Source organism: Eretmochelys imbricata, chromosome 7 (genome assembly GCF_965152235.1).
Source record: "Eretmochelys imbricata isolate rEreImb1 chromosome 7, rEreImb1.hap1, whole genome shotgun sequence".
Lineage (NCBI taxonomy): Eukaryota > Metazoa > Chordata > Testudines > Cheloniidae > Eretmochelys > Eretmochelys imbricata.
Window position 1 is genome coordinate 56,091,715 of NC_135578.1, and position 13,526 is coordinate 56,105,240.

Sequence of the window (13,526 nt, forward strand, 5' to 3'; positions counted from 1 at the left end):
TACTCCCCATCCCTCCATTCTCTTGCAGGTCCCTGTATCTCCCCACACACTCTCAGCCCCTTCTCTCCTTTGTGTCCCCACCCCCCAGCAGGTCCCTGCTTCCCCCACCTTCACCTAATCTCCCAGTCTTCCCCAAGTCCCTGATTCCCCCGCATCCCCTTTGCTCCAGTCCCTGCAGCTTCCCCCACCATCCTCCCTATAAGGTGCATTACCAACAAACCGAGGAATGCTGTTGAGTTGCACCTAGAGCAGTAAGTATTCCCTCCTTCTCATACACTTCTTTCTGGGCTTGGATAATTGTGGGATGTGTGCTGCTAGGACCTCTGAAGACTAACACAGACTAAATACAGAAAAACTGAGTAGGAAAACTGAAAGAAAAAATAAAGAGGTACAGCATAGGACTATAAAATGGACGACACCCATCCTTTGGAAACAGGTTTCCACTTACCTGTGATGTTACTGGGCATAACAGTACCATTGGTGGCTGGTTGCTCTGTCCCTGGAGAGACCTTGGTTGCATGGCGAGGAGGCCTTGGAGATCTCTTTTGTTTTTTCCATTTAGATGAATCACTCATCCCTCCTGCTCTCATTTTCAGCTGTGAATAGTGAACACCAAGAACATCAAAACAGCAACATTGTGCAGCACAAAAGACCACAAATATCTAGCTCTGAAAGGCTGCCCCAAAGTCACAAAAACAGGCAGTAGCACCCCACTATATCACACAAACCAAGCACCTCAAAGACATGCAAACTAACCCACAGCACCCTTCTCCAAAAGCCCACATCCCCACCCCGATTCAGAAGCGTCATTCAATCCAAGTCCCAGGACCCTATTTTTCAGTCAACGTCTCCCTGCTTTACACTAAAATGCAGTCTTCTCAAAGACTGCCCTCCAGATGCATCTCAAACATTTTCACTTTTGCCTGTTAGGTCCCTGCTAATGTTTTAAATGATACTCTCCTAGCAACTCTAAAGACATTTAAGTAGGCACCAATTCAAACCTTTTAAGGGAGCTTCCATGAAAATGACAGAGTAGGGTTAGGAATTAAGATTCTGTCATCCAGTGCAACTCTGTATATTTTGTAGTTCTCAGTCACACTTATATCCTGTCGTACCTTACCTGACCTTGAATCTCTGCAGCAATGTGGCCTTCACTTTTCCCTTTAGGAGTCTATTCCAGGATCCAGTCAATTTCCTTAATACCATATTTTTCCTTTAGCTCTTGGGAAACTAATTCCTTTTCTTTGTTAAATTAACTTGATGGTATCAGACAGCAACCATGTCCCCCTTAATATAGATTTTAACTTTTACTCCCCTTTGTTTCTACATCTAATCTAACCTTTGAATTGTTTTTGTCCTTCGTACTTTTTCTAGTTCTTATATTCTTCCTAAATTGTGCAGACCAAGGCTGCGTCTACACTGCCACTTTCAGCACTAAAACTTTTGTCGTTCAGGGGTGTGAAAAAAACCCCAAGTGCCAAACAAGTTTTCGTGCCAAAAAGCGCCAGTATAGACAGCGCTTTATCCCCGGGAGATAAAGCCACCACCACTCGTTCAGGGGTTTTATTTTTTTTAAATCATTGCCAGGAAAGCTCTCCCCCAGCGATAAAGTGTGTCTACACTGCCCACACCACAGCGCTGCCACCGCCGCGCAATAACATGGGTAGTGTAGATATACCCTGAGACTATAGTACTTCAGAGGCATCCAGATCAGGATTTGAAGTGTTGCACTATTACCCTGCTATGTCAACATCACACACACTCACATGTTCACATTTAGTAAATCTATGGCCACAGCTAGGTCTTGAAATGGCTACTTTCCAGACAGATGTCCCCCAAAGAGAGACTTAGTTCCTCTCGCTGGGTCTAGGACTTAATGCTTGTTAGTACTGAATTTTGTTGCTGCAGCAAACTGATCCAACCTCTACAGACCACTTTACAGTAGGGTGGTTCTTCTGGGCAGGCATAACCATGCAGATTTGGGTGTTGCGAGCAGAGTGTTTCAACTAGGCAGCGAAAATATTAAACAGGTCCCAGTACTGATCCCTGGAGTTCCCTTAGTTGATGTTTTTTCCTTGCAAGCCTTACTATTATCCCTCTGTCAACCAATTTCTATTCCAGGCTTCAGTACTTTATCTAGCTGCTATTTATCCAATTTTTCAGTTAACAATGTGGCAGTACATTGAATATCTGACTGAGATCCAGATGGACTATCCCCCATAAAAATGCACTTCTGATCAAACTTCTGTAGCATTAAGTCAAAGAAAGAGCAAGTTAAGGCACAAAAACATCCAGACCAACTCTGTTTGCATGCTTTACCACCTGATCAACACACTTCCCAAGCCACTCAGACTTCTCACCTCCACGATTTCCTCTCTGCGGCCACGAAAGCACCCATTCAATTGTTTAAGATCAGCCCAAAGTTCTGAGCTTGCTGCAGAAATCATTTGGTTATATTCTATGGCCTATGAATGGAGGCCAGACTAAATAGTCTTAATGGAGCCTTCTGGCCTTAATCTATGAACCCTTAATTATGACCATATCACTATTAGGATCTTTTACCAAAGAGACATATTTGCCATGCCTATAGCAGAGTTACGGTTACATCTCTTCTAAGCATAATTAAGTTTTAGAAGAACTGGATGTATACATTATGGCTTCCAGTATCTTTACCAATGTCATGAATACCCGTTCTTAGTAGCCTAGAACATTTGCAGTTGAATGGCTGTTGTGATAAAAGTATTAATTTCTCTATAGCATAGACACCGCACTGTATCTCACTGATGCAATGTTATTATCATTTACTTCTCTGTCCCCCTTATTTTAGGTTTAAAGTCCTTCATCCCATCTGAGATATATTTTTTCACTCTTCCCATTTTTCCATTTGCTATTAATTGTTTTGGGGGCTTTTCTTTCACCACCCATCCTTTCAGCCATGGTTTTAATCTTTGTATATCAGTTGGAAAACACAATACTGGAAGACCATCTCTCCCCGTCCTCTCTTTTCTAAGACTGTGTAACCCGTTTACATGGCCTATAATTTCTCTTATTTCAACAAAGCTTATGAAAATGTTATATCCCAATGTGGCAACCCATTTGTGTAACTCTTCCTTGCACCACAAATTCTATTTGTTTGACTGCTAATCCCCAAGTTTTAGAGATGTTACAGTTTCCTTTGAGCTAGTTAATTAACAACAGATTTGGGACTGCATTGTCCCTTGTTATTTCCTCCAGTTTTTACTGTAAGAAACCACTCTTCCTTAGGTTGTAACTATTTAATAAAATGACAGAAAACATACACAACGTGAAATGTAACAGATCTCCACCATTTAAAAAGCTCACTGATAACATTTTTTCATGTAGACATTCTGTTTGATGTCTCATCTCCCCAGCTTCCCAGTTCGGAGGCATATAAACTATTATTCATTATCCTCCACGCTTGTTAATCCTTTATTTTAACCATAGGATTTCACTAATATTTATTTGTGCTCCAGTGCTTACATACATAGCTTTGATCCACATCATTACAGCAGTGCTGATCTTTCCTATATAGATAATATCCTTCTATTTTGGTATTCTAGTCATGTGCCTCATCCCACCGTGCCTCTGTAATACTAGCATTGGTGCCTGCATGAGAATTTCCTGCTTAACGCCCTGACTTCTAGAATATAGCTAGACCTTAGACTTTTGCCAGTTCTCCTCCTTCATATTTCATCTCTACCAGTTGCATTTCCCATTTTTAATTTCCCCAGAAATCCCTTAAGAGTCTCAATTTGCTCAATTATAAGATCACTCCCTGGTTCTGTGCCCCTTAATGCTTGTAGAGGTTTAAAGACAGCTATCAAATCTGGTCAGTATATTAATTGTTTATTTTATTAGAAATAAATAAGCTTAATTTCCTCATTTTTTGACCACATCTGAAAGACTTTTAGGAGATTTTTATACGGTCAGTTACATGCAAAGAGGTGTAAGCATGAAAGAGCAAAATGGAAGCATTAACCATTAAACCCAGAAAGGTTTACTTCAAAGCAATTGTAAAATATCAGATTTTGCTTCTAGTTACTAAACCCTATGCCTGTTTCCATGATTTGTCTAAGTAATTAACCATTCATTAACTGATTGGTAAAGAGTGAAAACAAAGTCAAGCCAAGCCAGTAGAACACAGAGAACTAGCCATGTTGGTTTCACCTCTTCTAACCTCAGTCAGGTTTTTAAGGAACAGGGAACTTTACAAACATTTTAACATGGCTAACTTTCAAATATTTAACATGCTAGTTTGATTGCTCTAGCTCTGTAAGCAGAAGTTTGCTTTAAATTCTATATCTTCCCCCCTCACACACACACACACACACACATACATACACACACACACACACAGAGCCAATTTGCACCACTTGCCAGGGGCTTAAATTCAATGCCATGAGCAGACATGTAATCTCTGAGCCAGGAACACGAGAGACTCAATGACATTTCTTTATTATTTAACTTTAACATTCATTCCAATATTATAAAATACAAACATATTAACCAAGGCCTAATTAAAAGCTTTGATTTTACAATTTAGGGGACAGTTAAGATTACCCAATCGGGCTTTTTCAACTCTACTTTCCAGAATTCCATATTCTGCTTCATTAGGAAAATAGTTTTATTAGGACATCTTTCAGGGAACTGGATAACAAACGACTGCTGCTTAATCAGCACGGAATTAGCATGAGATTTATACTTACTGGGTACATGTTTCACTATGTCAAGTGGTGCTTGAAGGTGGCGTTACAGTATGAAATTCTATGTTGGGAGGTTCTGACAGATAGTCAACTAAAGATGAAAAGTAACATCCTTTCTGTCCTTGTATTTTGTATTCTCCTTAATTTTAAAGGTGTCTCACAAATAATTTAATAGCTTTTATGTCCTCTTGCTTTATTATGATAATATAAACATGACCAGAAAGGCTGTCCACGGCTTCTCCTCCTCCCACAAGAGGTTCCCCTCCCTCATGCTTGTTTTTACATTGGAAATATCAACAACAAAGCATGGTCTTTCCTGATTTTGCTGGATAATTTTTTCAACTTTTTTTTTTTTTTTTTGGTGGGGTGCGGGCGGAGAAGAGTATTCAAAAGCATATGTATTATTCCACCTGGCACCTTAAATAGTGGGTGTTGAAACGTTAAAATTTCCTTTCTGCCCACTGTTTAATAGAATTTTAGAACACTGGGTTTTAAACAGAAATTAAACATTTCTTTCCCTCTCTAATGCTCAATTTTCAGCATCTTGTGATGTTATAATATCACAAGTTCCCCAGTCAACCAGTGTCCTTCAGAATAGCCCATAACTGAATTTCTATAGTAAAAACGAGCAAAAATGTGGAAAAAGGAACAATCCTTTTTTTCCCATTTGCAAGTCATGCTTCAGCTGTTTTGGATACATTCAGTGCAATCAATACAATATCTACCAGGATGTCCCAATTATACGGATTCCTCTGCATTTGGGTTCCTTCAAAATCCAGTTATAACCAGGAAGTTTCTCCATCCTGCTAACTTGCTCTCTCCTCCTGCTTTGCCTCCACAGCCACATCCCTCATCAGTTTACAGTCTGGGAAAATGAGGGGAAATTGCCTCATGGTAGAAAAATCAATGTGAGACGGAGTTTTCCTTTCATAAGGAGAGAAAGTGCAACTAGCAGAGCCATGAGGCTCCCTCTCTCCTCTTTGAGCTCCCAGGCTTTGACAGTAAGATCCCAGCTGAGGGTTAGAGAAGTGGGGGCATACAACTATAGCTTTCTCTAAGAGGTCTGGGAGAGCCCATTATTCAACAAGCCACCTTACCTGTACACGTTTGGTTTTCCACAAGATATTGTAAGCCTCAAGAGAAAAGGGCAGGGGCCAATGATTAGTAACTAAAGCAACAAGACTAGCACGTGAGCTCATTCTAGATACAGCATGGAACTGGTCAGCGTACCAAGTGGCGTTCAAGACAACAGCATGCAGAGAGAATGCAGCCCTTGATCTGAGTCCTGCCCCAGTAAAAACACTGATGGGATCAGTCATCTCACACACCTCCACACCCCCATAGACCTGGTAGAACTGGATGGGGAAACATCGTTTTACACATTTAACTAAAGGTCTTTTCCCCATTATCCCATCCCTGGGAAAACCCAGAAACACCAGTCTCCGTTCTCTCTTCTTCAGAGCAGGAAGTTCAACTACAATACCATCTATCAGCAAGAAAGGGGATTCACTTAACTTCCATTCTTGTGCAACTCAGCATAAGTACCCCATTTATGGAAGGATCTCCAGCCATAATCTTTCCAAACTGTCCTGACTACAGACAGAAATGAGGACATGCTGAAGACCCCTATGCACTTTCATTTCTGCTCTATCAGGAGCAAAAGAAGATAGGGACAGTGAAAGAAGCTCAATCTACACTAGTCTATGAACTCAATTTGGAAGCCAAAAAATGGCTCAAGCTAAGCTGGTTTCTAATACTGTGTAGGGCCAATATGGACAGGCCCAATTTGTGGATCTAAAATACTTTTTAAAAATATTGTTCTAGTGGAAAGTATGGTTTCCAAAACATTTTTAATCCTGTTTGGCCCCATTCACACCCACTGGGCAGAATGGTTTAGCTAAGGCCATGTTAGAACAGATTAAATATGGCTCTCAAACACTATTCCAAAGTCAGTGAAACCAGTACCAAAGAGACATGGACAATACATCACAGCCCCACTTCAATGTCTGTGTGGCAGATGAACACCCCACCACTATGCCACGTAAAGGCGCTTACAGTCTCAGTCTGCAGACCAGAGTTGTCTGACTGTGTCCTTGTCAAGTGACTCCTCCATCATGCTTCTGTAGCCATCACCCAAGAATGACATGCAAGACTTGGTCTTTGAGTAGTTACTTAGACTGTGGGCGACAGGCTCCTTCTCTATTTTCACTGGCCACTGAGATGATTCATCCCTTGCCCGTGCCCTCCCATTTCTTTCCTTCAGAAGCCTCCACAACAGTGTCCCAGATCCCACTCACCAAGACATTTAATGATCCAGTGAGAACAAGGCTCTCTCCTTTCTGGTCCTGCCCCAGGCAGATCCACAACACTGCAAAGCAACCACTGCATGCATTCTTCCCAAAAGCCATGCTGTGTCAAAAGGATACGGGGAGATTTGCTACACACAACATAACTATATCCCAGGTGGTGTTTGCAGAAGGAAAGGAAGGAAGGAGAGATGGAGGGAGGAAGGGAGAGAGAGACCTTCAGGTTCTTAAAGAGCAGTACCCTCTCTAACTGGTTCAGGGCTTTGAGTTGTTCCCCACTACTTAGTTCCAGTTTGTTGAGGAGACATGGAGAGATCTGTGAAAGACAGGCAAATGCATGGTTTAAACAAAGCAAAATAAACCCAAAGAGAAAGAATAACCTGCAAGACTATAGGGGAGAATTGTGGCATGCAGTGGACAGACAGGACAAGGTGACTATGTTTCAAAGACTGGACGTAGAGCACTGCCTTCATGAGCTGGGAGCAACCATCACTGGAAAGCTTGGGGGAGGATTTACTTACAGAAAGCTACAGCTTCTGCATATGGGCATTAGGAATTCTGGGGCACTTGCAGTGTGTCACATAGACCAGCTCTGACCTTTCCCTGTTCTCACTGTCCCATCTTATGCTCAGCACAAAATCTGTTGCTTCCTTTCATCAGAGAAGGAAACATGCAACAAAAGAGTGTCACCATAAGCTGCCGTGGAAGTACCAGAGCCCCTGCTGGTTCAGATCCCTCATAAGTGCACACTGGCAGCAGATTTCCCAGGACACCTCTATGTAGAGCATCAGTCTAAGAAGAGCAGTTCTAAAATGTCAAAGATCCAGAACGAAAGAAAAGACATATTACATTCTTAAAGATGCGAGATCACACTTGTGGTATATACCCTACTGCATCCAGATGCTTAACACTCATTGGCAAGGCAGCTGCACACACAAGATGGTGCTAGGTAACAACCCAGAGCCCTACACAGTCCTCTTTCTCCTCCAAGAGGGTGTGGAGGGAAGAAGGAACATCCTCTTCCGAAGATAGAAGCCCTCTTCTGAACTCAGACTTCCACCATGGAGCATGTCTCTCCTAGTTTCCTACCTCTTCATAAGAACAGCCTGAAGAAACCTTGTCAACATTAGGGAATTTTTACAAGGTTTTCACACTGCCTCACCTATCCTCAAGAAGGCTTCCTTTTTAGGTCAGGGGAGCAGGAACAAGATGAACTGGTAAGCAATACAGGCAAATGTTGTGAAAGGGAAGGATGAAAACGAAGGTTAAGAGATGTCAGAAAGGGGTAAAATATTTGGAAGGCATCACCACCAGATCCCAGGGCCTGCAGGGGTTCTAGAAGAGGAGCAGCTGTTTGCTATTGCCACAGCTCTGCCTGACTTGCCCAGGCAATAATTCACAGGCAAAATTCATTGCTGGAAAAAAGTGAGCACAACTCCACGGAGTTCAATAAAGCTGTGCCCATTTACACCAGTGGTGAATTCAGCCCTATGCTATTTAGAGTGCTCTCTTCAGTGAGCTAGAGATTTCCAGGAATAATGTAACCATAAATGTGAAGGCAAAGAAGAGAGATGTGAGCAAGCAAGAGGAGGTGGAGGAGACAGCAGGGAGTGTACTGGCTCTTACCTTCTTCATGTTAGCCCCCACATAGCTTTTAGGCTCTTCCTTAAAGTGAGGCAATCTGAAAGACAAAGAACAAGCAGGAATGCACACGGCCTCCTGGGCATTGGTGCAGGAAGAGAACACCCTCTTCAGATCTGGCTGCAAACACCAAGGATGGAGGACCACTTTGGACCCAAGACCTTCTCCAGGAAGTGGCCCTTTCCCAGTTTCTTTCCGCTGTAGAAGATGCTATGGGAAAAGCCTTCTCTACACTAGGGAATGTTCGGAGAAAGCACCCCACTGCTGCTAACAGTGGTACAGCTATGCTGATGTTAATTGCTTCAGGAGCACTCATGTAGCAAATTCTCTGGCTCCAGCTGCTAGTTTCAGCACTGCAGATTAAACTTGTCCAGAGCAAGTCCAAGTAGCACATGGCTGAAAATGGCAGCAGGAGATCGAGAACCACCTACACTTGGGCTCCCAATATTACTAGCACCAGTGAACTGCACATCAGTTTCTCTTCTCTTAGAAGCAGCTGAGTCAAATTTAGAGCAGTTATTACTTTGAACTTATCCCACTGGACCATGAGAAGCCTTGTTATCCTCCACATTGCACAGTATATAGTCAGAAATCCAGTGCTATCGTTTCCAGCCCTCAGCCTGAAAGCCTCACATTAAGCAGCCCCTTCATTGGGGGTAGAGTAAATGGGAAGGTCAGAGCTCAGCAGAGATGGGCAGCTTAAACCTGTCCTCCCAAATGATCTCTGCAATAAACAGCATTTACATCTTTACCACCCACACACCTTGTCTCCTCATCTGGCTTCTTTACACTTCTGGCCTGCACATGCTGGGGAGACAGCAAGCCCGTACCCCAGTTTTGCACAAGGGGGAACAGACAAGGTAATATTCCAGAGGAAAGGCAAACAGAGCAAGCCCACCATCTCAGAGGCAGTGCTCACCCTACTTGTGCCCCAGTGGTTGCCACAGGTATATACAAGTTCAGCTGCTCTCAGGAACTAGCCATGGTGGTGATATCGTCAAGTTAAATTGGGAGGGGGAAGGAAAGAAGAAGCTGCATATGGATTTGTGAAGAACTCTGCCAAGCTGCCAAATAAGTCAAAACAATACAGTGATCATTGCTCCTTTATCATACACTTGCTTCTGAACCTAGCCACAAAGACCCGTAGACCAAGGGGTGTTTGCATTATCTACGTGGCCAGAATCTAGTTATCTACGTGGCCAGAATCTAGTTGACTAATATTTCAAGGCAGAAGGGACCAAAAGACCATCCAATATATCATACAACACGAACACCAGCCAGCACCCGCACGTTAAACCCAACAACTAGAATTAGACCAAAGTATTACAGCCCACAGCAGGCAAAACTATTATGTGCCAGAAGTAGAGACCAGGCAGGGCCAAGGTGCTCCAGTACCCAAGGCACCCACAATGGCTGGGAAATAATTAAGTGAGATATACTCAGAGAATCCTGGCAAGTGACCCACACCACACACTGCAGATGAAGGAAAACCCTCCCCTCTGCCAGGTCACTGCCAATCTGACCTGGGAGGAAATTCCTTCCTGACCCCACAGTTAGACCCTTAGCATGTGAGCAAGAACCAGCCAGCCAAGCATACAAGAAAGAAAATGCTCAGTCTACCTCACAGCTCCCCCCAGTACCCCATTTCCAGCCATGGCCATCCTAGAGGCTTCAGAGAAAGGAGATTTTAAAAATCCAGAATATATGGAGGGGATGGTCAGAGGGAATCCCTTCCTGACACCTGCAGGTGGCCAGCTGAAACCCCGAAGCAAGAGCTTTTAGAAACGTAAGACAAACTGGAATTGAGCCCAAGGGCTGTGAGTGAGCCCTGCCCCCCACAATCACAAGCAACCCTGTCAAACAATCACACTCATAAACTTGTCCCTCTTAAAGTGAATAAAATTTCTCATAGAATCATAGAATATCAGGGTTGGAAGGGACCCCAGAAGGTCATCTAGTCCAACCCCCTGCTCGAAGCAGGACCAATTCCCAGTTAAATCATCCCAGCCAGGGCTTTGTCAAGCCTGATCTTAAAAACCTCTAAGGAAGGAGATTCTACCACCTCCCTAGGTAACACATTCCAGTGTTTCACCACCCTCATAGTGAAAAAGTTTTTCCTAATATCCAATCTAAACCTCCCCCACTGCAACTTGAGACCATTACTCCTCGTTCTGTCATCTGCTACCATTGAGAACAGTCTAGAGCCATCCTCTTTGGAACCCCCTTTCAGGTAGTTGAAAGCAGCTATCAAATCCCCCCTCATTCTTCTCTTCTGCAGACTAAACAATCCCAGCTCCCTCAGCCTCTCCTCATAAGTCATGTGTTCCAGACCCCTAATCATTTTTGTTGCCCTTCGCTGGACTCTCTCCAATTTATCCACATCCTTCTTGTAGTGTGGGGCCCAAAACTGGACACAGTACTCCAGATGAGGCCTCACCAATGTCGAATAGAGGGGAACAATCACGTCCCTCGATCTGCTCGCTATGCCCCTACTTATACATCCCAAAATGCCATTGGCCTTCTTGGCAACAAGGGCACACTGCTGACTCATATCCAGCTTCTCATCCACTGTCACCCGTAGGTCCTTTTCCGCAGAACTGCTGCCTAGCCATTCGGCCCCTAGTCTGTAGCGGTGCATTGGATTCTTCCGTCCTAAGTGCAGGACCCTGCACTTATCCTTATTGAACCTCATCAGATTTCTTTTGGCCCAATCCTCCAATTTGTCTAGGTCCTTCTGTATCCTATCCCTCCCCTCCAGCGTATCTACCACTCCTCCCAGTTTAGTATCATCCGCCCACAACTCCTAGTGGGAGGCTGTTCCAGAAACTCCTCCCTCTGATGGTTAGAAACCTTTGAATTTCCAGCCTTTATTTATTTGTTTATGGCCTGTTTATACCCATTTGTTTTTGTGTCAACATTGTCCTTTAGCTTAAATAGCTCTTCACCTCCCTGATATTTACCCCGAATGTATTTAAGAAAGCAATCATATCCCCCCAGTCTTCTTTTTCTAGCCTAAACAAGCACACATCTTCAAGTCTCCTCTCATAAGATAGATCCTCCATTCTCCTGATCATCCTATTATCTCCTCTTCACCTGTTCCAGTTTGAATTCATCTTTCTTGAACATGGGTGACCAGAATTGTACACAGTATTCCACATAAGGTCTTACAGGTGCCTTTGACAATGGCATTAATACTTCTCTGTTGCTACTGGAAATGCCTTGGCCAATACAACTTAACATGAAACATGCTTTTTGCACAGTCACGTCATATTGGTGGCTCATATTCATCCTGTGATCAACCCACACACCCAAGTCTCTTTCCTCCTCTGTTGCTTCCAACTGATGAGCCCCCAGCTTGCAGCAGAAATGCTTATTATTAGACCCTAAATACATGACTTTTCACTTGTGTACTATTGAATTTAATCCCATTTCTGTCACTCCAGGCTTCAAGGTCAACCAGATCTTCCTGTATAATATTCCAATCCAGATCTTATTGATCATCAATAATGCTTCCCAACTTTGCTAAGTGAAATATGCTCATGATACAGACTCATACATTTTGTGCCAAGGTCATCAATAAAAATATTGAATAAAGACTGGTCCCAAGACTGATCTTTGAGGAACTTCACTAGTAACTTCCCTCCAGTCTGGTAATTCACCTGTCTGCATAACCTGTTGCCTTTCTCCCCTTTAGCCAGTTTCTTATCTACCTTGCAATTCTTGTACTGGTCCCCATCTTCTCTAATTTAACTAATAATTTCCCACATGGTATCACGTCAAACGTTTTACTGAAGTCCAAGTATATTAGATCTACTGCACTGTCCTTATATAAAAAAATCTGCTATTTTCTCAAAGAAAGAAATAACGTTAGCCTGCAATGATCTATGTTTGGTGAACCCATGTTGCTTTGCCTCCCCTTTCTCATTTGCCTCCATGAATTTAATTATTTTTCCTTCACAATTTGTTCTAAAGCCTGGAATGCTACTGATGTCAGACTAACAAATCTAATTGCCCAGATCACTTTTTCTCTCTCTCTTAAATATATGAATGACGTTAGCAACTCTTCAGTCATACCGCATTACCTTTAAATAGATACATTAAAAATCCTTGCTACCGGACTAGCAATTTCATGTGCCAGTTCCTTCAGTATTCTGGGATGGAAATTATCCAGTGCCGCTGATTTGAGCCCATTTAAACTCTTAAATTTTTCTTCCACCTCAGATATGGAACAGAGACGGGGCTAGCCAGGCCAGTTGCAGTGGCTGGCAATGTGAAAGATGGAAGGATGTGCTTGTGGGAACTGGGCGCCTGGGGGGGGAGTGAGAAAAGAGCAGAGGCACTGAATTCCCCAGTCAGCATTTCTCAGAACAAACTTACTGCACTGCTTCCTTTTGAACAGATCTCTGTATTTGTATAATACCCAGAGAAAGGCTTTAATTATTTCATTGGCCAGGAAGAGGAGTTTAGGCATTGCTCACAAAAATGATTTCAGTACTGAGTTTCAGAAGAGGAGGGAATCCTAGTTCAACACTTTGGCAGTGTTGGTCAGGGCACAAAATTCATCCAAATGACAAACTGCCCCAAGTGACCCTGAAGGAGTTTAAATTCCTTTCAGCATCTGAGGTGAAACACTCTGCTGGAATTAAGCATATGTCTATTTAACACAGTCTTTCTATTACATTTTTTAAGAGAACTATACATTTTTAAAGCACTGAAATGGATTCTGGATTTTTGAGTGGAATTTGCATTATCTGGCCAAAGAACCTTTTCTTAACTAAAAGTTCTTGTTTGGTTGTCTGTCTGTCCCTGAAGGGCACCTTAAACCATATAACTTGGCCTAACCCCCCCTCCAGTC

The 13,526-nt window shown here is 43.0% G+C and overlaps 1 protein-coding gene across 8 annotated transcripts in view; it reads right to left on the reverse strand.

Annotated features, from left to right (window-relative positions):
* The window catches only part of GBF1 (golgi brefeldin A resistant guanine nucleotide exchange factor 1), a 180,201-nt gene that overhangs the window by 50,244 nt on the left and 116,431 nt on the right, over positions 1-13,526 (reverse strand). For all 8 annotated transcript variants that reach the window (XM_077820923.1, XM_077820924.1, XM_077820921.1 and 5 more), the window contains 2 exons: positions 8,657-8,711; positions 449-596 (listed from right to left, as the gene is read on the reverse strand). In XM_077820923.1, coding sequence (XP_077677049.1) covers positions 449-596; positions 8,657-8,711 — 203 coding nt within the window. The remainder of the gene's footprint in view (positions 1-448; positions 597-8,656; positions 8,712-13,526) is intronic.